This window comes from Muscardinus avellanarius (assembly GCF_963383645.1).
Source record: "Muscardinus avellanarius genome assembly, chromosome: 9".
Taxonomy (NCBI): domain Eukaryota; kingdom Metazoa; phylum Chordata; class Mammalia; order Rodentia; family Gliridae; genus Muscardinus; species Muscardinus avellanarius.
This window is the reverse complement of record NC_137795.1, coordinates 2,832,001-2,856,612: the sequence shown is the minus strand read 5'-3', so window position 1 is coordinate 2,856,612 and position 24,612 is coordinate 2,832,001. Positions and strand designations below refer to the sequence as shown.

At 40.9% G+C, this 24,612-nt stretch overlaps 1 protein-coding gene across 1 annotated transcript in view; it reads left to right on the top strand.

The window, feature by feature from the left end:
* BBS9 (Bardet-Biedl syndrome 9) overlaps positions 1-24,612 on the top strand; it is a gene marked incomplete at both ends in the record, with an annotated part of 451,378 nt that overhangs the window by 358,507 nt on the left and 68,259 nt on the right. The window contains one exon of the mRNA XM_080701824.1: positions 9,115-9,337. Coding sequence (XP_080557950.1) covers positions 9,115-9,337 — 223 coding nt within the window. The remainder of the gene's footprint in view (positions 1-9,114; positions 9,338-24,612) is intronic.

Sequence of the window (24,612 nt, the reverse complement as noted above, 5' to 3'; positions counted from 1 at the left end):
AATCCCACTTTCTCACCCTGCACAAGAGTCGATTCAAGATGGATCAAAGACTTGGAAATTAGACCAGAGACCTTGAAGCTCCTTGAAGAGGGCATAGGTCCAACACTGCAACACACAGGCACAGATAAACACTTTCTCAACAAGACCCCAAAGGCACAAGAAACTAAAAGAGAATCAATATTTGGAATTGCATGAAACTGAAGAGCTTCTGTACAGCAAAGGAAACTGTCAAGAACCTTAACCAAGAGCCAACAGAATGGGATTTTTGCTACCTACACCACCGATAGAGGACTAATATCTAGAATATACTGAGAACTCAAGAAACTCAACACTAAAAAAAAAAAATCATCCAATCAAAAACTGGGCATGTGAACTAAATAGGCACTTCACCAAAGAAGAAATTAAAATGCCCAATAAATGCACGAAAAAAATGCTCAACATCGTTGCCAGTCAGAGAGATGCAAATCAAAAACTTCGAGAATTCCCCTCAAAACAGGAACAGGACAAGGATGTCCATTATCACTACTTCTTTTCAATATAGTACTTGAGACTACCCTGAAATTTCACCTAACTCCAACTATTCTAGTTGGCCATCATTCAAAACACAACCAACAACAAATGCTGGTGAGAATGTGGAGAAGTGGGAACTCTAAACCATTGTTGGTGGGATTGCAAATTTGTGCAACCACTTTGGAAAACAGTGTGGAGGATCCTCAGAAGAATGGGAACAAATTTACAATTTGACCCAGCAATACCACTTCTGGGTATCTACCCCAAAGAAAGGAAACCAAACTACCAAACTAATGCTTGTGTATATATGTTCAAAACTGCACAATTCACCACAGCCAAACTATGGAACCAGCCAAGATGTCCATCAACAGATGAATGGATTACAAAACTGTGGGATATGTACACAATGGAATTTTACTCAGCCCTAAACACACACACACACACACACACACACACACACACACACACACACACATCATTTTCAGGGAAATGGATGGAACTGGAGGACATTATGCTAAGCCAGATTAGTCAGTCACAAAAAATAAGATATCAGATGCTTTCCCTGATATGTGAAAGCTAAGGAGAAATGGGTCATTTTGAGGAAGTTTAGGTGAAAAAGGAGATCCTATCGAGGAGTAAATAAAGCAACCTAACTGTGTGGATGGGAAGGTGGAAGAAGGAAACTCTCTAAAGCACATGATGTACTTAAACATATCTATGTCAACCACTAAGCACATGTATGTCTACACAAGTTTTTTTTTTATCCCATTATGATATATAAATACAGTGTACCAATAAAAAAAATTTAAAAAGGGAAGACACAAAATGGAATGGGGAAAAGTTGCTTTACGTGCCAGTATTGGGAAATGTCTTCAAAATGTATTGCCCCTCTAACAGTTTCACTGTAACGCTTGATAGCGTAGTGGTCAAGGGCACAGAACTTATATCCCTGGGTTCCATTACAGCTCCTAATCTCAGTAATGTGCCATTTGTGGTGAAATACCTAGAGGTATTTTAATAAACAATAAAATAGCTGAGGCTGTACCATCTAGACCTGCACTTGGAGGCTGTCGTGCCTAACACCCACTTCATAGAGCAGAAGGGAGAATTAGCAGAAATGCTATGTGTAAAATTCTTCTTGCACTTTCTAGCACACAGAGGTCATAATAATAAAAACTATTGCATTATTATTTGTTGTAGCTGTTATTAATCAAGTGAACCAGCACAAAAAACATAAACATTCAGAGAGAACTTTTAATAAGTAAGAATCATAGCATATAATTAACTACCTGCAAATATTAAATGTATCTCATTAAATATTGATAAGCATCTGGCAAGGGAAATATCATCGTGTGTGTGTGTGTGTGTGTGTGTGTGTGTGTGTGTGTGTGTGTGTGTGTTATTGATAAGGAAACAGACCCAGAGAATTAAAGTAAGTGTCTCAGATACAGAAGACTATGTTTAAAGCTTAAGTCAGAAGACCTAAGCTTCTGACTTGCAATCCAATATAATTTGGGTGGCCTGTAGTGTCTCCTTCATGGAAATATGTAAGCAAGTATAAAAACAAGTATAGTGTGAGCCAGTGAATAAAGAAAAAGAAAGGCTCTGTGTGGCATCTCATAACATATGGCTAATGGCCTCAGGGAAAAAGCAGCCTCCTTGATGGCTCACCATCTTAGGCCTCCATTGTCCCTGGATCTTATCTTAACCTGATAATTTTCTACTGGCTTGTTAAGTTTTCTGTGCCTTGGAAGCAATGATTATTATGCATATTTTTCAGTTACTCTCAGTAGTAAAACTGGACCAAATCATTTGATTTACCATCACAGAAGAACTTTCCCCTGGGATCTTCATTATCAATTTGATTTTTGAGTCTTAATTTTTTAAAGTTGCTCCTGAATAGTGGATGTGACCTGATGCTTTTGCCTGAAGCAAATTTCACTGCTTAATCAACATGATTGGCTCCATCAGACGTCATTAATGCTTTATTTTATTTTTTAAACCTGATTATGGGTATTCAGGATCATGTTTCATAATAATTCAGGCTATCTACTTTGTATTCCTGTGCCTAAAATCATGGGGTCAGGATGAGAGTACAGATCAAATGCAGATTTCTTGACAAAACATAAACTGAAGGGGGGGGGGACGGGATCCAAGTAGGTTGGTTTGAAGCAACTGTGCCTTTTGCTTGTACAGCAGTTTAACTCTAGGGATATTGCTTAGCGTTTGTTTGTCAAAGAGTTTTTAGATTTCCATTCGCTAAAAAGCAGTGTGCTTGATTTTTTTTTTCACCAAGCAGTGTGGATAAGTCTAATTTTGGTTGAAACCTCAGTTAGTTTTACAACTTTTGAGTCATATCAAAGAAATGCAGAAATCCAAAGCCCAATGGGTTAATTCAATTTAAATAAAAAGTAATGATATTAGGGAATGAGTGTGTGTGGCTTACATATGAAACTTCCTTTGTTTTATTAGTGATGAATTGAAAAGGTTGGAGCTGATTTTTTTCAATGTTTTATTTTATTGAAAACAATGAATATGATTTCAAACTCATTGAGGTGCCATGTAGACCATATAATTTAGTTTCATTATTTTATAGTTCAGGTTCAGAGAGATCTTTTATTTTTCAAGAGTAACTAGTTCAATAGTTTGAGCCCTCTTTATGTGACAGGAGGTTCACTGAATAAATCAGTTCTTTGGAAATAATCTGAACTTAGGTAAATCCTTAAACACTCCTCTTCCTTCCAAAATATGTACTTTATAATTAAAGTCAAACTTTTTATTTATTTATGTTTATCATGACCCTTCATGCAATTATTCTTTGCTTGTTATAATTATGGTGTGATACAATATAATACAAAGGGATAGTCATTGTGCTCTCTGAGTCAACCATAAATATCAGAGACTTCATTATGAATTCTTTTAATCTCTTCAGAGGAAATTTATTTTCCTTTAATATAATTTTAAAAGAATATTTAATTTTTAAAAGAATTTAACAATATAGAGACACACTGTAAGACTATTTGTTTCAGATATATAATGCAGGACAGGCATTATGTATCAGTCTTCTCAGCTGAAGCCTGGGCTTTGGCCACACCATCTCCATTTGTTTCTTTATGAAAGTCTTTTCTAAAAACCTTTTTTTCTCTCCTTTAGAGTAAACTGTACTTATTTGGCAATAAATGCTGCTGTGGCATTTTGTAGTTTTCCCTATACTACTTAAGGATATGGTAGTGTTTCTATTATAAACGTAAGCTCGCAGGAGTTTATAATTTGAAAAAACATTTAAAGATGTTGCTTTGCACATTGGATTTCAGTAGTATACTTCTGTCTTTACATTTAAGATGCAGTAGGACTGAGTGTGCTGCTTGTTCCCATCGCTCACTTAAGATTTCAGAGTGTATTACTGCCCGTGAAAGACTGGAATAGTGCCCAGTATTATTCCTCTCTTATGGAGACCTCAGAGAGATGGCGTTGTCCAGAGTCACACAGTGAAGGGCAGAGAAAGAAACTGAGGTTAGATTGGAACCCAGAAGTCTAGAGGCTTCAGCTTAATTGTTTTAATTCATGGCACAACTTGCATGGGAATATTCTGTTAGTTTGTTTCTTTCGGTGACACCCTACAGAACTAACTTTATGAACTTCATGCTTCTAATAAGCCATCTGCTTGTACTAGTATTTAGACAGAATGACCAGTCGAGTCTAGCAGAAACTGCTGTCTGGTCTCCTAGCAGTAAAAGCATAGCTAGGTTGACTTTATTCAGGAGGATTAGCATACACAAGGCCTTGAAGAGATGGCCATGACCAGGGCACACCTGGTCAACACACAGGTGTGAAGGCACTTGGGATCCAGGATAGGAGTCTGCACAGACAGGCAGCTTGGCACAGGAGAAGTCAAACAGCAAGGTAAGCTTGTTCCTGTGACGCTTTAAGTAGACTCCCACTGAAAGGTCTCAGGTAGAGAACTAAGACAAAAGCTAACTTCCCACAGTGGGTGTGTAGGTCAGCTTTGCATCACGTGACACGGTACCTGTGATAACTGACGTGAGAAGAGGAAGGATTCATTGTGGCTCCTGGTTTCAGAGGTTTCAGCGGTTTCAGTCCATGGCCGGCTGGCTCCATTGTTTTCAGGCCTGTGACGAGTCAGAATGTCATGGTAGGGAGAACATGGTGGAAGCAAAACTGCCCACCTCAGTAGCCGGGGCGTGGTGGAGGCTCCTATGTACCCAGTGACCTCCTCCCAACTAACTCACCCTCATGTCTCCATTACCTCCCAGTAATGCCACCAGCTGGGGACAAGGCTTCCAACACTGAGCTTTGGTGTAACATTTATGATCCAAACCATAACAGTGGGGGTAGAACCAAAGCCTTGAAAACAAAGGAAAAGCCCAATTATCAATACTAGACTAGACAAGACAGATGTCCGCACACCAAAGCCAATGAATAAGTCAGTATTCAATACTGATAAGGGCTTCAAAGCATAGTGTGTGCACTTAACCAACCAGCCTCCCTCTTTTCCTCCCTCTCTTCCTTCCTTCCTTTTCCTTCTTCATCTGTTGTTGGTTTCATACACAGGTCGACTGGGACTTTAGAGTTAAGATGTGGATTTGAGAATTAAAACAAAAAAGAGCTCTTACTGAAGGACATATGCTTAGTCCCCTTCCAGATATTTTTAGACATATTTCCACCATATTAAGATTTTCTTTCACTCTTGCAATACAAGGTAAATCATACACAGTTCTAAAGGGTAAATCAGGTATGTGCACATGGGGTCTGTGTGTGTGTGTGTGTGTGTGTGTGTGTGTGTGTGTGTGTGTGTGTGTTTAGATACAGGGCTATGATTGAAGGTAATGGACTCTAACCATAAAGGTGGTTAAAATAACTTTAGGATACTTCTCACACTTGATTGTAGATCACACAGAGTTTTGTTTGAGATTTCATTAAGTATGCTACATGATTTATCAGTGAATTATCACATTGTATTTTTATGTAAGAATACTTTCATTTCAAGGGCTGTTCTTTTGTGTCATAAACGTTTTCTTTTATTATCCTCTTTGAATTTATGTAGCAGCTCAGGCCCTCCAAATAATAACTCTGTATTTTTGTAGCAATCTTTCTGAAGTATTGGCTTCCTGCCTCATTATATTAAAGAAATATCCAAGCCAAATACCTAAATATGACATGGTTTCTGACTTGATCTGCAAATTGGCAGTGGATAAAGAAATTCTGTAGAGGTACTTCTGTGTTAACTAAATGCCATACCTACTTACATGATCGAATAAGCTACTGTAATTTATTTATGAATACAGTAGTTTGCTTAGATGAATAGCCTGTAAGAACCTAGAAACTGTTTTAATGCTGACATGACCACAGAGCATACAGATGCCTTTTAGTTTATGAAAGGCTCGTTCCCTCTTGCCTCTGGAGACCTTGGCAAAGGCTCCCAAGCAACTTGAAAACCTGTCCTCTCCAATGGCATCAGTGTTACTTTTTTTGTTTTAATCTTAACTTACCTCACTCCACTATCATTGAAAAATAAAGTCACTGGGCATGGTGGCTTATGCTTGTAATCCCCACACTTGGGAGGCAGAGACAGGAGGATTGCACAGGCTTGAAGCCAAATAAAAAATATAAAAATAGGTCTGGGAGTGTAGCCTGGAGGTAGAAGGGTTCCATCCCCCGTACCACAAAAAATAAAAGAAGAAGAAAGTCAACTTTAGATATTTTTCTAATTTGAATTTGGGTAGTAGTGGAGAGAATATCTGTGTAGTAGTTTAATGTGCAGTGGTTTATTTATTTATTTGCAAACTTAAGCAAGGTTTTATTGTTATAGATAGAAATGAGGCTGGGAGCAGAACAAGAAAAAATACCATGTCACAGAGAGACATGATATAGTATCTCAGAAGTGAGACACTAGCCAGGCACGGTGGCGTACACTTGTGATCCCAGCACCTGGGAGGCTGAGACAGGAGAATCACGCAAGTTCGAAGTCAGCCTGAGCTACTTAGTGAGGCTCTCAGCAACTTAGTGAGACCCTGTTTCCAAATAAAGTATAAAATAGGTCTGAAAGTATAGCCCGGAGGTAGAAAAGCCCCTGGGTTCCACCCCCAGTAACACACACACACACACACACACACACACACACACACACACCAAAAGTGAGACACTGTCATTTTTGAAAATTTAGTCCTTATATAGGATAGGAAGGACAAGATAATAAATTCCTAGAGGAGGACTAACATTTCAAAGATGGCAGTGATGTATTATTATTGGTTGGAGGTAGGATGCTACTTTTGCAGTCTTTGAGATCTTCAAAGAATTTTCAAGGTCATTTAAAAATCATGTGTTTATTTTCTAAATTGCCTAGTGGCATCTCTAATGGATTGACAGAAATGGGTCAGTAGGGTAGAAAGCCCTGATTAACTTTGGCAATCAGTGGGAGGTTCTGTAGTAGTTATATGTAGAGTTTGCACTTTGGACTAAAGAAGCAACTACGTAAATCAAGAAGAGAAAGATGTGGCAAGTGTGGAGGGGGCCTGGGCTTTGAGCACCTGTGCGCTCACTGTGAAATAAGAGTGTGATGCGGCTGCCAAGAGAGCAGAGGCCACCTGAGGCCAGGCTGCCGGGTGGAATTCGCAGAAACCGGGATGGAGCACAATCTCCTACCCCGCACTCCCAGGCCTGGCCTGGTGTCCTGGGGTCAGTTTGGGGTTCTCTGTTTAGCTGCATAAATTTTTAAGTGTTTTAAATTGGAGCTCATTCAGAGAAGAGTGGTCAGGATGGAGAGAGAACTCGAAACCATGTTTATATAAGGAAGAGCTAGAGGAACCAGGCTGTTTATTCTGGAGGAGAGAGTACAGAATTGCTGTCTTCACAGATATAACGGGCTGTCATATAGAAGGGTTAGACTTATTTTACATGGTTCTGGAGAGGAGAAGAAGGGCTACTGGGGCCTATGTTAGCTTACAAAGTGAATAGCTTTCTGCTGGATATACACTGATTGGAATGAACTGCCTCACAAAGTAGTATAATTTCCAATCATTAAGATAGCTGTGTCTAGGTGGATGGTTGCTATTGTATAAAGGATCCTGGGAAACTCCCACAAGACAGGACTCCAAGGTCCTGTCAACTCTAGGATCTTGGTTCTGTATCTCTCTATCTCTGTACAGCAAACATGTTTCTTGACCACTGTCAATGTACCAAGCTCAGCAATGTAAAGAACTGGCACCCGAATGGGGAGACTAGGCCTGCTGACAGTGAGCACAGCCCAGGCGAGGAGTGTTGGGGTGGAGCTAGGTGTGTGGGCCGTGACTGTCATCCTCAGCCTGCTGGGCCAGCATGGAGTCATAGTGGGGAGTGTGAGTGCAGTTGGGAAGAGTCCTGTGGAGTGGGAGGTAGAGCAGAAAGCGCCTTACATGCTAAGCTGAGTGTTTGGGCATAGGAGTTGAAACTTGGGATCCAGGCCCTCTGGTTTCATATTTGAGAGGTGACTCAAAGATAAAGTTGAGGGTAGGGTGGTACCAAGAGAGGCTTCTGCAGCCTCCTTCCCCCCAGTCTCAGGCTTCTTGCCTCTCAAATCAGGGTCTTGGGCTTTTTGCAATATTCCATGACAATCGATTCATCTCATCTTCCTTCATAATGTCACTTCAGTTGTGTACTCCATGGTGCCCTTGGCCTTAACCCCTGGGTGCAGAGTCACATCGACACCAACACCTTGGCCCTAACACCTGGGTTTTGTTCATGCCTGTTGTGTTGCACAGGATCTCTGCACCCCTTAAAGCTCCTAACCAGCTACTTGTGGCACTCCCTGGGGATGCCTGATGGGAGCCATCCTCCTGGTCTTCATTCACTCCACCTCTGCATTGCTGAGCTAATGGCAGTATCACCTGCTTTCCCCTCCAAAGTGGTTTCTCTCTGTGTCGGTCCTGCTGGTGCTGGAGTGCTCCATGCCAGTGCTGAGGTCCCCGTGTGGCACAGATGTTCCTAGAACTCCAAGCGCAAAGGCGCTACTGCACCTCTGCAGGTCTTCACCACGCACAGCCACGCTTCCCAACAGAGGAACACAGTCCATTTTCTTGCTTTGTGATAGTCCCATGTCAAAATCACCCCAAAATAAGCTCCTTTGTGTTTTTGGCCTCCATCTCCACTGCTGCGGCACCAGAAGCTGAGACACCAGGGTTTACTCTCCATTTCAGTTTCTGCCAAGGTATCCAGAGGTCCCAGCCCTCCATCAGCAGAAATGTAAGGCAAAACAAGTCATGCTCTTGGCAGCTCCCCCACCAGATCACCAAACAGACCTGCTACAGAGATGAATTTCACTGTTCCCGATCACTCTCTGCCAGACCCAGGGCCAAGTGTTCCTCACACACCATCTCGTTTAATCATCCCAGCCCTGGGAGGATGAGGCCAAGAGAATTAGCAACCTGCTCAAGGTCAAACAGCTGACAGCTAGAATTCAAAAGCGGGCTGGTCCAGAGTACCACAGACACCCAGCTGTCCTCCAACCCCTGAATTAAACACCCAGTCCTTCTAGTCTAGTTAGCAGTAAAGTGCCCACTGTGCTCATTGTCAGCCTTGCATAAATTCAAAACTGGCTTTTGCATACAGGGCTGGGAAGAAACGGTCGACGCTGCCATTTCCCACCTCCTGAAGACCTGCCTGTCGAAGAGCTCGAAGGAGCAGGCTTTGAACCTCAGCAGTCAACTGAACATGCCCAAAGACACTGGCCGGCTGAAGAAGCACATCACCCTGCTCTGCGACAGATTAGCCAAAGGTGGCCGCCTCTGCTTAAGCACAGACGCTGCAGTCCCGCCCACCATGGTCATGCCAGGTAGGAGAAGAGCGCCGTCTACACTCCGAAATACTTTCCCCAAATGACAGGAATGTGCCTGTGGTTGTATTTGGAGTTTAGGTTTCATATTAAAGTGATGATAGCCAAGAAATTGCTTTCACGTTCCCCTCAGAGAGCCCAGGGTAACCACTTAGATAAATATTCTCAGGGTTTGGCTTGCTAGACATTTCTAGAATGACATCCTTTTTTTCCCTCTCTGCTTCAAGTATATGATCCATTTTGTTTTTCTCCTAACCAATAAAAAGTAGATTAGAAAATAAAACTGTTTTTAAGGAAAAGTTTTACTAAATGAGATCCTGCAACACTATTTTATAAACGTAAATAGCACAATATGAGGAACTGATGTAATCCGGATGAGTCAAGCTCCTCCTGCTGTTTGCTCAGGCTGCGGTCATCAGAGTTAGGGGAAGGGACAAAAGGAATGACCTGGGACCAAGAGACAGGGGCAGACCTGGGGCCAAAGCACCTGTGGGCAGGGCAGGGAAAGCCATCCTGCTCGCCCCACGGGGCAGCCAGCGGGGCCACGGTGTCCAGCCTGCCCTTCCTGTGGTCAGGGTGGTGGCGCCAATCACGTGCACTCAGGTCCCTCAAAGGCAGCAGCTCCCAAATCCCATCCCCCTCCTTCCCCCCAAATGAGTGTATTCAGTGGAGCAGCTGTGACGTCTCTCTCCTCTCGGAGTGAGGACCATAGTTTAGGAAGGGGCATGCTCTTCTTTTACTCCTCCATGCCTTTCGTCCACTCCCCTCTCCTCATGTGGATGATCTTGCTGTTGCCTTCTTTGTCCCCTTCGTCAGCATTCCTAGCAGCAAAAAGGAATGCGAGCAAAATCTTAAAAAGATAAACACAGACAGAGTAGCATAATCTAATAAGCGAACACTCTGGAGGCAGACAAACCCGTGCTGGATCCTGCCTCTGTCCCTTTCCACTTCGATGAACTGGTTGCTCCTTAGCTTTCTAGCCTCAGACCCCTCTCCTCCACGGTAAGTGTAATGGTGCCTAGCTTGATGCCTGAGCCTCACATGTGGTAGAGCACTGGCTCAGCGCTGGGTATGGAGACACCAGTAACTATGGACACCTTCTTACTACGTGTGGCTCAGCCTCCAAACGCAGCAGTCAGAAAATAGCTGATTTGGAGGTTGTGGAATTCCTTATTCTTTTTTTTTTTTTTTGTGTGTGTGTGTGTGTGTGGTACTGGGGATGGAACCCTTCTACCTCCAGGCTACACTCCCAGACCTATTTTATATTTTATTTGGAAACAGGGTCTCTTAAGCCAGCGAGGCTGGCTTTGAAGCTGTGTGATCCTCCCAAGTGCAGGGATTACAAGCGTGCGCCACCACGCCCAGCTTTGGAATTCCATATTCTATGATTTGAAATATCTTTTACCTTAACTACACACAGCATATAGTTTTTACTCCAAAAGAATACTTCTTATTGGCCTTGTAGGATAGAAGTACCTTTCCACAGAGTCGGTTCTGAATTTGTTTGCTTTGGGTAGGCCCTCTTCGACTTGCCCCTTTGACTACCTCCTTCCTGGGCCTCTGGCCTGGGCTCATCTGTCTAACGTCCACTTTTACAGAAGCATTTTCCTAAGAAATAAGTGTTAAGAGTTAATGCGACAGTAAATGAAAACTCTGCATTATAATTAGCAGGTAGGATATGGCTCCCCCTCCCTGCCTGCCAATGGGAAAAACAAAACAAATGGGTCTTGCGGGGAAAGAACAATTATACAAAGGGAAAAAATCTGAAGAGAGACAGGCTTGGCCACCCAGTTGGCTGGTCCCGTCAGGCCAGGCCACAACGGTCTCGGGTGCTCTCTGAGAGCCCTGTCGGAGCATCTGTGGGGCAGTGTTGCGAGCCAAGGCGCGGGGCTCCCGCTTACTGATCAGTCGTTTTGTTTAAATATATACACAGCTCAAGGACCGTATCCATATCGAGGATACAGAACATTCAAACCTTCAGAGCAAAATTTTTGAATGTGTAGAGGAAAGGGACAGAGGAAAGGGGGAAGAGAAGAAGGAAGGGTGGAAGAAATAAAGGAAGATGAAAGTTGTGCTTGTGCCCAGCCTCGGAGCCCGCGAGCCGGTGTGTGCCTCCCGCTGAGTGGCTGAGTTCTTTCACTGGGACGTCAGGCTGCGTATGCGGCTGTCTAGGTGTCACTGCCACACTGTCTGCCTCTCCTTGTCTTGGTCTAACTGTGATCGATTTTGCAGATTTTTGTCTCGGTGTTCTGTATTGTTAACGTGTCACTTTCTGCCTGCAAATGTGTTCACTTACTTTATTTCTGTACTTGGCACATTTTGAGGTAGAAGAGACATGAAGAAGTATTGCTAATCTACAGATAGAAAGCAGAGGCAGGAAATAGGAAATGTGTTGCCTGAGGTTCTGTGGTTACTGGAAGGGCTAAGTCCAGCATCCAGGTCTCCTGCCCCCCTGTGCTTCCTTCTAGACCACACAGGCCACGATGGTGCGAGTGTGTTTCCATCCAGAACCTCCTGTGTGAGCTATTCATGAGCTGGCCATCTAGTCACTAAAATTGGTCCAGCAGTGTGGGAGGAAGTATCCAAAACCCAGCTTTGCACACATTCTCTTTGCTTTTCTGTGTGAAGTCTATTAAAGATTTATCATGTATTTGATTTTTGCTTAATTTTTATTTTCTGTATAGGTGACATGATACTATTATTATAGAGATAATGAGAAATGCCATGTGTTGTTTCTACTTCAAGCCTGTAATGGTGAAATTTATAACGTGAGCTTAGCTATTATAGTTACACTATAATATTCAGAGGTACGGTAGCGTATTAGAAAGGAGCAGATTACAGAACATATAAGCATCTAAGCATCTTTTTTTTTTTTTTTGGTGGCACTGGGGATGGAACCCAGGGGCCTTCTACCTCCGGGCTACACTCCCAGACCTATTTTATATTTTATTTGGAAACAGGGTCTCTTAAGTCAGCTGAGGCTGGCTTCGAACCTGCGCAATCCTCCTGTCTCAGCCTCCAAGCACGGGGATTACAAGCGTGTGCCACCACGCCCGGCTAGACACGATCTTTTTTAAAATCTGTATTCTCATGTAGAAATCATGTGACTCTCCTCCCTCACTTACCAGCTGCCCAAGAAGGTGAAGTGGCTAAGTGCTTGGTACTAAGAGATGGAGTATGTGTAACCTTACCATGTTGCTTATTAAGTTGCAAATGGATAAACATTTCTAAATAAAACCACTTCGTCTTTTCTAGCTTCGGGACTTGAAAGTCCAGCACTTTGCCTGTGCCCTCTCTTTGCTCCAGTGAAGGCCATGATGACGGCATCCTCCCCAGGCTCGGGATTTGAAAGTCCCACTGGGAGTTACCTTATGGCCTTGTTGCCACACAGTTCTCCTGCTTGCCTTTATCAGCAGTCCATCAGACTTGCATAACTATTTTGGGCGAATTATTTTATTGCAGAGCCATCACATTTATAGGTTTCTTAGCTCTGGTATTCACATCTGCCTAGTAAGGAATATGACTTATAAGGAAATCACTTTTATTAATATCTTTCCTGCAACTTCTAGCTCTGTGCATTCTCCTCTGAGAGCAAGAATCCCAGTGGGTCACCTGGGCAGTACTTTTAAAAGGTTGGAATGTAAGCCAGGCATGGTGGCACCTGACTGTAATCCCAGTACTTTGGAGGCCAAGATAGGATTACAGGTTGGAGGCCAGCTTCAGCAACGTAGTGAGACCTTCAGCAACTTAACAAAACCCTGTTTCAAAACAAAAAATAAAAATGGCTGGGAGTGTAGCTCAGAGGTAGAATGGCCCTGGATTCAATCCCCAGCATCCCCACCCCACACAATCTGAATATGATTGACTTAGTGGTCCAGTTACTCACCCCGTTTATGTATTACCTGCTTTGTCTCTGTGTGTACTTGGAGTGGAGAGACTGTGTAATCTTACTGGAGCTTCTTTTATGACTCAGGTGTCGAGGACAATATGTCAGCCTAAGATTCACATAACTTAATGCGTGCACATAGGGATGGGCCTAACTCCTAATGGAGACTAATCACTTTAATTTCGTGAACACGGGAACTTCTGTCACCTCTTTATACCATTTGAGTCTATTTGTACTGAGGATTGAACATGGCCGTTCTACCTCTGAGCTACACCCACAGCCCTATTTTATTTTTTTGTTTTGAAACAAAGTCTCGCTGAGCTGGTCAGGGCCTCTCTAAGATGTGGAGGCTGGCCTCCAACTGAGATCTACTGTCTAAGCCTCCCAAGCGGGGATTACAAGTGTGCGCCCCATGCCCAGCTCAGCTGTTTCTTTGAAACTTCATTTCATCTAGGTCATGCTGTGCTCAGGAAGACGTGGTGTGGGCAATCGATGGCTCCTCAGATGGAACCTGAGGGTGAATGGCGTGGGCCTCGGCTGCAGGGCAGGCAGAGCGAGCTCGGCACAGAAAAGGCTTGAAGACAAGCCAGGCCTGATCAAGCGCCACGGATGAATATTCGCTTCATGTGATCACATGAGTCAGAGTTATAACGGGCCGTGGCTTCAGCTGTATTTTCTTTGGTATTGCCAGATCTGAGGGCCAGGAGGAAGCTGGGAGTGGGGTTCGGGGAGGAAGCAAAGTTTGATGAATAAGATGATGAATATGGATCAGAAAATTTATTATTTTGAGATGTTGTATGGACCACCCAAGATTAGTATTTTGTGCATCTTTCTTATATTAATGGGTAAGAGAAAATACAGAGTATAAATAGGAAAACAGAGCACAGATCTGAAAAACGTCTCTAGTCTGCACTCCTGGCAGATACATTTATTTTAAACTCCCACTTTTTAGTATTTTAAACTGGATTAACTGACCTTCTTGCCTTAAGGGTTTGGTGTTATTTTGAGGCTACTTTCAAATGACCCATCTCAACACAATTTCAGTTTAATTCTCTGAGCTCACACTGAGATGCTTGATAAGGCGTTTAATGTGTAATTTCATATTGTCAGTGTAATTGAATCATTAGCATGACACTTTGAATTTTTATAAGTTTGAAGTCTTTCATTAAGGAAATTTTAATGATATAGGAAAGGCTTCAGGAAAATTACTAAATGGTTTTGAGCCTGTTTTTTTTTTTTTCACAGAGACTACAACACTTTGTACATTCCAAAATAGGAAATACTATTTGAAGTAGACTTTGACATAGGAAGTACATGCATTTCAAAACTAGCTTGGTTCTTCACCAGCTCTGTGATGTGGAATGCATTTCTTGGTCCTATCTACTTTGTTTTCTCAACTGTAAATAGCAATAATAATGGTTCTTTATTGTAGCATTGGCCAAGTTAAATATAGTAGTACATGGAAAATGCTTAGCAAGTGCTTGGTGCTTAGCAAATTCTTACTAAATGTGAGCTTATAATAATAATAGTAATATACCATTATAAACTCCCAAAGGTACTTGGGAGAATTTGACCAAGGATTTCTAGAGTTCAATTAGAAGATAGAAGATTAGATGTGAAATTTACAAAAAGAAAAGCATAAATTTTCCTTTTCAGAATATTATTATAAAATAATAGTGAATGACAATTCTGCAATTATAAAAATAACTTATGCCAAATTAGAAAGCACATAATTGATTAAAATATGGAAGGATTGAGGCTAATTGGAATTCAGAAGAAAAGACTACTTGAAACTGAGACCAAAGTATCATGGTAGATCCTGAGAAAACAGAAGATTTGTTTGAAAAGTAAGTAAAATTAAAGTTAACTTTATTTAAGTTTATTTTATCCTATATTTGCCAAAATTTAGGCTATGCCTATAATAATGTACTGATTTTTGGAGACAGCAATGAAAGAACTGAGGGAGATTTTGTCTTGTTTTTGACCTTACAAATACCTTTAAAAAGAGGGTGTCATCATTTTCCTAGGAGTCCATCTTGATCCTTCGTATTCAAATCATTCTATCTATCTATCTGTCTGTCTATCTATCATCTATCTATCTATCTATCATCTATCTATCTATCTATCTATCTATCTGTCTGTCTATCTATCTATCATCTATCTATCTATGTATTTTTGTGGTACTGGGAATGGGACCCAGGGGCATTTTGCCACTGAGCTACACCTTTATTCATATCTCATTATTTTATTTTGAAATAGAGTTTCACTACGTTGCTGAAGCTGACCAGGAAACTGTGATCCTTCTGTTCTAGCCTCCCAGGTACTGAGATTACAAGCATGCACCACCACATCCAGCTAAACCATCTTATTTAAAGCATCTGTCATCTATCACCTATCTGGTGTTGGTGCATGCCTATAGTTTAGTACTCAGGAGGCTGAAACAGGAGGATGAGAGATTAGAGGCCAGCCTTGGCAATTTAGTGAGTCCTTGTTTCAAAATAAAAAATAAAAGGGTGAGGGTGTAGCTCAGAGGTATAATGCCTCCAGATTCAATCTCCAGTACCAAAAACAAAACAAGACAAAAACTATCACGTCATCATTGTCCGTCTTCTTCTCTTCACTGTTAATCGTGTGTCAGAATTTCGCTGGTCACCAGCCTTGCATGTGACAGGAGCGCATTTCCAGCGACACTTCCATTACATTAAATCTTGCGTAGTGTAGATTTGTAGTTTCTGTGCGGCCAGTTTATGTTGTATTTGCAATAACCTTAAATAGTCAGTGAGGGATTAACCAGTAGAATGCCAGGAGCAGGCAGGGGTTGATCTAGGGTTAAATGCAAAAGGATATTGAGTAGAGACTAATTTCGTAAGTAGTCAGTCAGTCTCTGAGTGAGTTAGCTTTGTGTTATGCTTTGATTTTCAATGGTTACAGCAACTGGTATACTCCAAACTTCCTTAAGTAGGATGATCTGCTTCCCTCCCCTCTCCAATTACATATGGAAGAATTGAGAATGTGTGAACCATAACTCTGGCCACATGTGCTAATGTGGCATTTTAAAGCAATGCAGAGAGGACAAGTTAAATTAGTCTAAAAATGGTGGTGGGAACCGGCCAACTCTTTGGACGAAAGAAATAGATTCAAGCTCAGACCAAATGCCACCGTACATTTAAGACACATAAACGTGATATACCCAAACTATGGTTCCTCCTCTTCTTCCTTCTCTTCCTCCTCCTTCAGATTGAAATTGGGGCATTCTACTTCTGATCTATACTCCTGTCCTTTTTTACTTACTTTTTTTTTTCGGTGGTACTGGGGTTCCTGGAAGCCCTTCTACCTCCGGGCTACACTCCCAGACCTATTTCATACTTTTTAGTTTTGGAAACAGGATCTCTTAAGCAAGCGTGGCTGGCTTCGAACCTGCGCGATCCTCCTGTCTCTGCCTCCCAAGTGTTTATCCCAATAAACATTAAAAACTAATTTTGGTATAAAGATAAAAACATTCTTTGTACAAATTAAGAAAATTCAGATGATCAAAAAGAAAATTTTAAATTACTAATGATCTGACTACCCTGAAAGAGATAGAAACTCACCTATACGTAATTTCTACAAATGTGTAGACATTAATGTGTATAGATGTATGTATATGTATGTATCTGTGTCCATATCTTTACATTCTTTGTTCTTTACATGTGTAAAGTTTTGTGAACACTGGATCTTACTGTATTGACTGTCTTATAGCCTACTTTCAATACTTTCATTATGTTTTCTCGTTATTAAATAGTATATGTTATTATCATAGCTAGTTGCTTAATCAGTCTCCTTATATGAAATATATGAACTGTTTCAGATGTTCGTTTAATACACAATTATTTATGAATAGTCTTATGTGTAAACCTGTGTACAACATGGTGCATTTAAGTTTTTCCACGAGTATGTTTCTTTGAAAAAATACATATCTGGGCGTGTTAGTTCCCTGCTTTAAAAAGGGTTTAGACACAGAAAGAGAAGGGACATATGTTTCCTCGAATATGCCCAAACTAGGGAACATTGGGGATACCAGAGGGACTCCAGATAATGGAGGGGAAATCTCAGCAAAGTTTGAATGGAAAGATAGGAGAGGAAGAAGCTGAACTTGATGAATGAGGGGCTACATCCGAATAGGTGTAAAAGTACGAATATAGCATGTTTACCCTGGACATTCATTGTTGGGAGGGGGGAAGCGAAAATGGGGGGGGGGAGAGGGCACCAAGTACAATTTAAATGTATGCCATTTACTAAAAAAAAATTAATTAATTTAAAAAATAAAAAATAAAGAGGGTTTAGAGTTTTTTGTTATCTACCATATTAAATTGAAAATCCTGCACCTGAAGTATGATGTTCTTTACTAAGATCTACATTTCCCTTCTAGCCATATTCCCTATATTTTCTTTCCTAAGATCTTTTACTCATTTTTAACTATTCAGTATTCTCCAGATGGGCCGTGCTTTTTGGTTGCCATGCTTTTACAGTGTTTCTTTTCCCTGGAGAGGCAGTCCTGACCTGGCGGTAAAGTTGGCATGTCTTTCTGAAGGCCCAGCCGAAATGATGTTCCCCGAAGTGCTCCCTGGCCCCCTGTGCCTCTGCTCACTCTTCCCACTGTGTTCTCTGGGCACATGTGTGGCCATTACAGAGCTTACCACAGGTGGTCCTCACTTAGTCCTTTTACTCCATGCCTCTTCCCCAGGCAGAAGGTTCTGAAAATTGTATTTTTTGTGACCTCAGTACCCCACATGTGCCACTACACACATGTACATAGTTGATGCCCACCATATTTAAAAAAATTTTTTTTTCTTAGTACTGGGGATGGAACCCTTCTACGTCTGGGCTACACTCCCAGACCTATTTTATATATTTTTTTAAATTTGGAAATTTTAAGCCAGCAAGTCTGGCTTTCAACCTGCACGATCCTCTTGTCTCCACCTCCCAAGTGTGGGGATTACAAGCGTACGCCACCATGCCCAGCTTTTAAAAATATTTTGATTTGAAATAATTATATATTTACAGGAAGGTGTAAAAACAGTATATAAAATTTCACCTACCCTTCACCAAATTTCCTCGAACGGTGACATTTTATGTAACTGTAGCATAGGTTTGAAACCAACTGACATTGGTGTGCCATATGCTTTTTTTAAAAAAATATATCAGTGGAATTTTTTTTTATGAAGAGGGAAAGCCTTGAAATGTGTATATATTTTAGAAAGGGTGGTGGTAGAGCAGTATCTTAATCTGTAGGTAAACTGGTAAGGTTCAGGTTAGCAAGCCAGTTGGGCAGAGCAATAAGCAGCAGTGAATGAGGACCCGAGGGGCTGGGCCTCAGAGACCAGCGAGCTGCAGGAGGTCATAGGGCTCTCAGTGGTTTGTGAATTGCGCTGCATGTGACCTACGAAGCAGCACTGTTGGAGTGCTAACCTAATGGTGGTATGCTAGATGGAAGAAGTATGAGAAAGAAGGCATTCATGGGGATTCCCATTCAAGGTTTCTGATTTTGTTTTTTGGTACTGGGGATCGAACCTAGGGGCGTTCTACCGTGAAGCTACATCCCCCAACCCTATTTTATTTTATATTTTTAAATTTTGAAACAGAGTCTCATTAGGTTGATGAGACTCTCACTGTTTGCTGGAACTATCCTTGAACCTGTGATCCTGTCTCATCCTCCCAAGTACTGGGATTACAGGCATGCACCACCATGCCAGCCGTTCAACATTTTTAGGAAAAGTATAAATTGGTAATTGAATATTGTTTGTAAGATAATATGTTTTATCTTAATCACATTGGGCGTGAGGTCATGGAGGTGCAATCAAGAAAAGATATATGTCAGCATCTTCTGAGCATCTGGCTCAGAAGAATTGTAGATTAAGGGTAAGATTGAGAGCAGTCTAGTGACAGTGTAGTGTCAGTACTATCAAATACAGTAGAAAGTCAGGGAGACTCTATCTGTAAGTGGAATAAATAGTCTAAGAAGGCTGACAGAAGAAAAAGTAGGTTATTTACAGGATTTTTATTTCTTTTCCTTCTCTTTAAAAGAATCACATTTGAGATACTTGAAGGTTCAGTGGTGCAGAAAGACCACTGCTAAAATCTATTTTTTTTTTTTTTTTGTTAAACAGGAAGCTTTGGGGAGGCAGAAGGGATAATGTAGACAGAATAGCATTAGCATTTGAGAAAAGTGAGGACCTAGATATATGTTGAAGGTAGATGAAGATTAAAATAAAAAGGAAAGCATCGGGAAGTCGATGGCCATAGGCTTGGCAAAGTAAAGCTTCACAGTAGTCTGTGAGCGAATGCAGGTGCAGCAGCCTCCATGGAGGGCCGCCGGGACTTGTGCAGTGGCGCTGCTGCTATTGTTTTGGAGCTGTGCTTTTATAATTTAAAAAATAAATGAGATAAAACCTCCTTGTTTTGAAGCAGCATATTGTTTGAACATTGTCTTGAAAATAAAACATTATCGTTGTAAGTAAAGGAACATTCACTTATTAATAGGGCGCACATTCTTGGCTGTTGTAATAGTGAGTCCGTAATGAGCTGAATGGAGGATTGGGAGAAGGATATTTGAGTCCAGGATTAGAGTTGGATTTGACAGGAGAAGCAATTAGGAGGAATTGTAGGAGAAGGTCTACCATCAAAGACCCAGCAGAATAACATTCTCTGTATGTGTGCTTAGCAAATACTTGTTGATAGACATGCTGGCTAGTAACTAATTACAATGTGATGTCCAAAGACCAGCTTCTTGGAAGTAGGGCTGTTAATGCAGGAATAGAATACCAGGGGAGTTTCAGGAATTTCCTTCCCTCCAGATGTTTATACTAATGTGACTACTCAACAGACTAAAGATAATTTGGGAGAAAAAATCCTTCCTGAAAGCAGGGGGATACATTAACTAACTTTTAAAGGACATTACCATTCCTATTTCTTTAATCGTGCCACAAACCCCACAGGGTCATATAGGCAGATGAAGTTGTAAAATGCCCATTTCCCCTCACCCACTCATTTATAAATCTTTTCTTTAAACTATTCTCATATGAAATATTACAATGAAAATTCTAACTCTGTGCAGTATAAAGTATCCTAAAAACTGTATAGCTTAGCCGATAAAACGCAAAAAGTACTCCAGTCACACTGGAGTATCCCTCAGGAAGACAGCTATATCAGAAGCTTTGTATCAACAGTAACTTCCCACATACTGATATTTGCTTTCAAATATGAAGATGTAAAAGTAAGTATTTATTCCAATAGTTTCTGGCAATAAACCAAAATTGTAAAGGGATTTTTACTGATTAATTACAAATATGTAATTTTTTTCTGTTCTTCTCTTTCCCCATGAACTCTTAACCCCAGCTTCTACCTCAGTAGATCTTTCTTCCTTTCAGTTTACCTCAAACTTATATTTCCTGTTTTTGTCCCTCCAGCTTTTACTCCCAGTCTCTACTATCTCTGCAAGGAATTCAACTTTCAACAATATGACAAATTTGTTTTCTCTGCCCTCAGTATAAATTCATAAATATTATTTCATTTTCCTTTATATTTGTAGGGTGCCTACATACGGTATTTTTACTGTTTAAAAACAATTAATCACCAGTTACTTATTAAGACACATTATTTTCTTTTAAGTTTTTAAAATGCATGTATAATGGGCGTATCTACATGTATATGGGGCAGACCAACAATTTCACCCATTCACAGAGCTTAGTCATTTTTAATTCTGGCTAATTCAACTGGCCAAAAATAGAAACTATACTTCTACACTGCTTAGGCATGACAAGCCAAGATGACATCTTTCAGAACCATCATGCTGAATGAAACCAGGTGCATGCCTCCAACCTTAAAAAAAAAACTTTTCACACCAAACTTTTAAAAAAATTATTTGCAGTACTGGGATGGAACCCAGGAGCATTCATCCTCTGAGTTATGCCCCCAGCCCTATTTTTTATTCTTTATTTTTGAAACAGGGTCTCACGAAGTTGCGGAGGGTCTCAGTAAGTAGTTGAGGCTGTCCATGAATCAGTCTTCTAATTTCAGCCTCCCAATGCTGGGATTACAAGTGTGCACTACCACATCTGGCTCAAATGTTTGTTGTTTTTTTTTAAAAACATTTTTAGTGTGTTTATTTTAATAAATTTTTGGAATAGTCAACCCCTTCTGATTTTGTATAGTATGGAGAACAATTAAAAATTAAAATGAAAACCAGTTCTTTTGTTTCTAGTGGCTCTCAGTGCACATAAATTTCCAAATTTAAAAAGCAAACATCTCTTATTGTATTCCTCTGCACAGTATATCTCAACCATATATATATATATATATATATATATATATATATATATGCACATATATATATAATATTTTAGCTGTTTAATTTAATTTTTATTTAAAATATTTTGGTTAGGAGAATTTTTATATTCCTCTCAAATCTACATTCTGGGCCGTACCTCTAGGTCATGTGGAAAATGCTTTAAAAAAAAGTGATGTAACTCTCTAGCTTTCAGAAGCCATGATTTATGCTAATGCTGATATGATGCTTTTTATTTTAGAACAGGTGTTTGCATATTGGTTGCACTAAGATATTTTTGGCATTGTTAAGAATAGTCTTGGAAGTAACTACGGCTATGAATATGAAGAGCAAATACAGTGCGCTGGAGAGTAGCCGGCAGGCTTGTCGCATCCTAGCGTATGCCACCGTGGTTACAAGTAAAGGCAGAGCAGGAGGGAAGGACTCAGGTGCAGAAGTCTGACTGGCTTTCAGTGGGAAAGAAAATTAAGTCTGATGCAGCACACCCTATGAACAGAGCGCTTACTCAGTCTACGTGACTGTGAACTTGTGCAAATAAACTTACCTGGCGTTTTTACCTGCCACTTCAAAAGAGATGTCTTTCTCTCAAAATTAGACAAAACACCAGACTATGATCATTTTTAAACTTAATGTGTTAACTCAGAGAAAAAGCTACAAGTGATATACTTTATTTGCACTGAAAATCCTATCACGTATCAAGCAAGACTGAGACCCCCAGGTGCCCACTGTGCTCCAGTACCTCAAACATTGCCCCTGGTCCTGGACCTACTCTGGAACGGGCAGTGTTTGAGGTACTGGAGCACAGTAGGGAGCGGGCAGACACAAACCCCACCCCCAGGGTGCATCCTGGCAGGGGACAGACACACAGAAACAGTGAAAAGTGCAGTGCAGAAAAATAAATCAAGATAAGGACAAAGAATGCCCGTTACAAACCATTCGTGCCAGCATCTTTCCTAGGACCAAAACCTCTTTCTCTTTCTGTTTATTTAGTGAAATGATAGGATGGCATATTTGATTTGTTTGAGACAAATTTCTTACATGCCTAGTTAAGATAATTTGTGTTTGGCCATATAGGATTAGGATTAATTGATTACTGTTAACATTATTGGGACACTATAATTTTTAAAGCTTTCTGATCAAAGATATGTTTTTGTTTTCAGAAAAGAAGCCAAAGCAATTCTTGAGAAGTTTTTCTAATAAATGAGTTTGGTAAAGTATCTCTAGTGATCGTTAACATGTTTTATTTCATCGAAGGAATTTTATATTATTTTCATCATGTCTTTGAGTTTATTATTTTGTGTCATATTGTGAGACACTCTTAGATGTCTACTGTCTCTTGATATCGGCTTACTATAAGGTTGTTCTTCTCTGAGGGCAGAACTGTCACTCCTTTCCACATAACGTAGAAATGGAACCCAAAATGTATCTAGTAGATCTCTGAGGAGTTGATTTGAATTGAGTCACTTACCCAATCATTATATCCTCTTTTTCTGTTTTGCATCACGGGGCCCTCTGTTTTTCCTGCCCCCCTCCCAGTGCTCCCGTCCACCTCTGTGTGCCCTCTGCCAGCCTGCTGGGCTCTGCTCTTGGGACCTTGTGGATCCCTCCTCTATCTCCATGCCAGTTCCACGCCCAGGGGGAATCTTTAGCTTTTTCTGGATCTACTGTGGTACTAAAGATTGTTGATAAAATTAATCACAAAACAGACCTGTGTCTGCCTCCATTCGAGCTGTGTGACTTTATCTGGGCCCATCTCTGTGAGTCAGCATTTCATTTACTTGTTTTAGAGTGAATTTCTATCTCATTCTCAGCAAAGGTAATGTTTGCCATCTTGTTCAAGCTCCAAGCTCTTCTCCCCTAAACTGTGAAGCTCTGGGCCGCCCAGGGCGCACTCCACTCCCATTCGTTTATTACACGAGCCTGTAACACACCATGAAAAGCATACACAGTATTTGAAAAGGGAGGGGCTGGGGATGTAGCTCAGTGGTGCATTGTCCCTGGTTTCAGTTCCCAGTACCACAGGAAAAAAAATGTCGTGCCAATTTTATTCATCTTTTGTATTTCTGTTGTTTCTCAGGAGAAGATACACTCAGTCTTAGGTGGCCTGCAGGTATCTGATTCTCCCGGCTCACCTCTCCTGCAGCGCTTCTCCTCCAGTTCCTGGGCCCAATTGGCCCTTAGAAGTCTCCTTTTACCTCTGTACACCAGGGGTTTTTTTCTGCCTCTTATCTTTGCAATTGTTTGAATACTGTTCTTTTTCTACTTCCAAACACCCTCCTACACACACACACACACACACACACACACACACACACTCACTCACTCACTCACTCACTCACTGTCTAATTTTATCCATTCTCAGATCTTGGTTCATGGGTCATTTTCCTGTAAGAAGTCTTCTGTGACCCTTATTACTCTTGCTCATGACCTTTTGGACTTTTTTTTTTTCAGTTGAAATACAATTCATAATTTTATTTTCATGGTGGGTTATTTAATATTTTCCCATTATACTCTTAAGTTGTATGAGGAGGGGGACTATATCTGTATCATTCATTACCTTATACCAGCTTTGTGTCTGACATGTGATACCTGTCCCAAAGACAACTGACGGATGAACTGTGCCTCTCCTCCTTTCCGTTTCCGTGGGGACTGTGTAGCCTCAGATTCAACTCACTTGACCTGTCAACTGTTTCTTTTCCCATTCCTAAACTTTGCTCCATTCTCCTCTTCCCTGTTTCAGTAATGTCCCCTGACTATTCATGTTGTTATATTACTGTCTTCTTTTTAATTCCCTTCCAGAATTATAAGTTGTACCAATCAAACTGTGGACTCTTAAATATAAATTTGGGCTGAAGCTAAATAGCAGTGTATGAAAACAATTTTTGTTTTGCCCCAGGGAACATAATTGACACCTATAAGGTCCTTAAAATGATAAATGATTTATTTATGAAGCAGGATTTTTTTTTTTTTTTTTTTTTTGGTGGTACTGGGGCCTTTTCTACCTCCGGGCTACACTCCCAGACCTATTTTATACTTTATTTGGCAACAGGGTCTCACTAAGTTGCT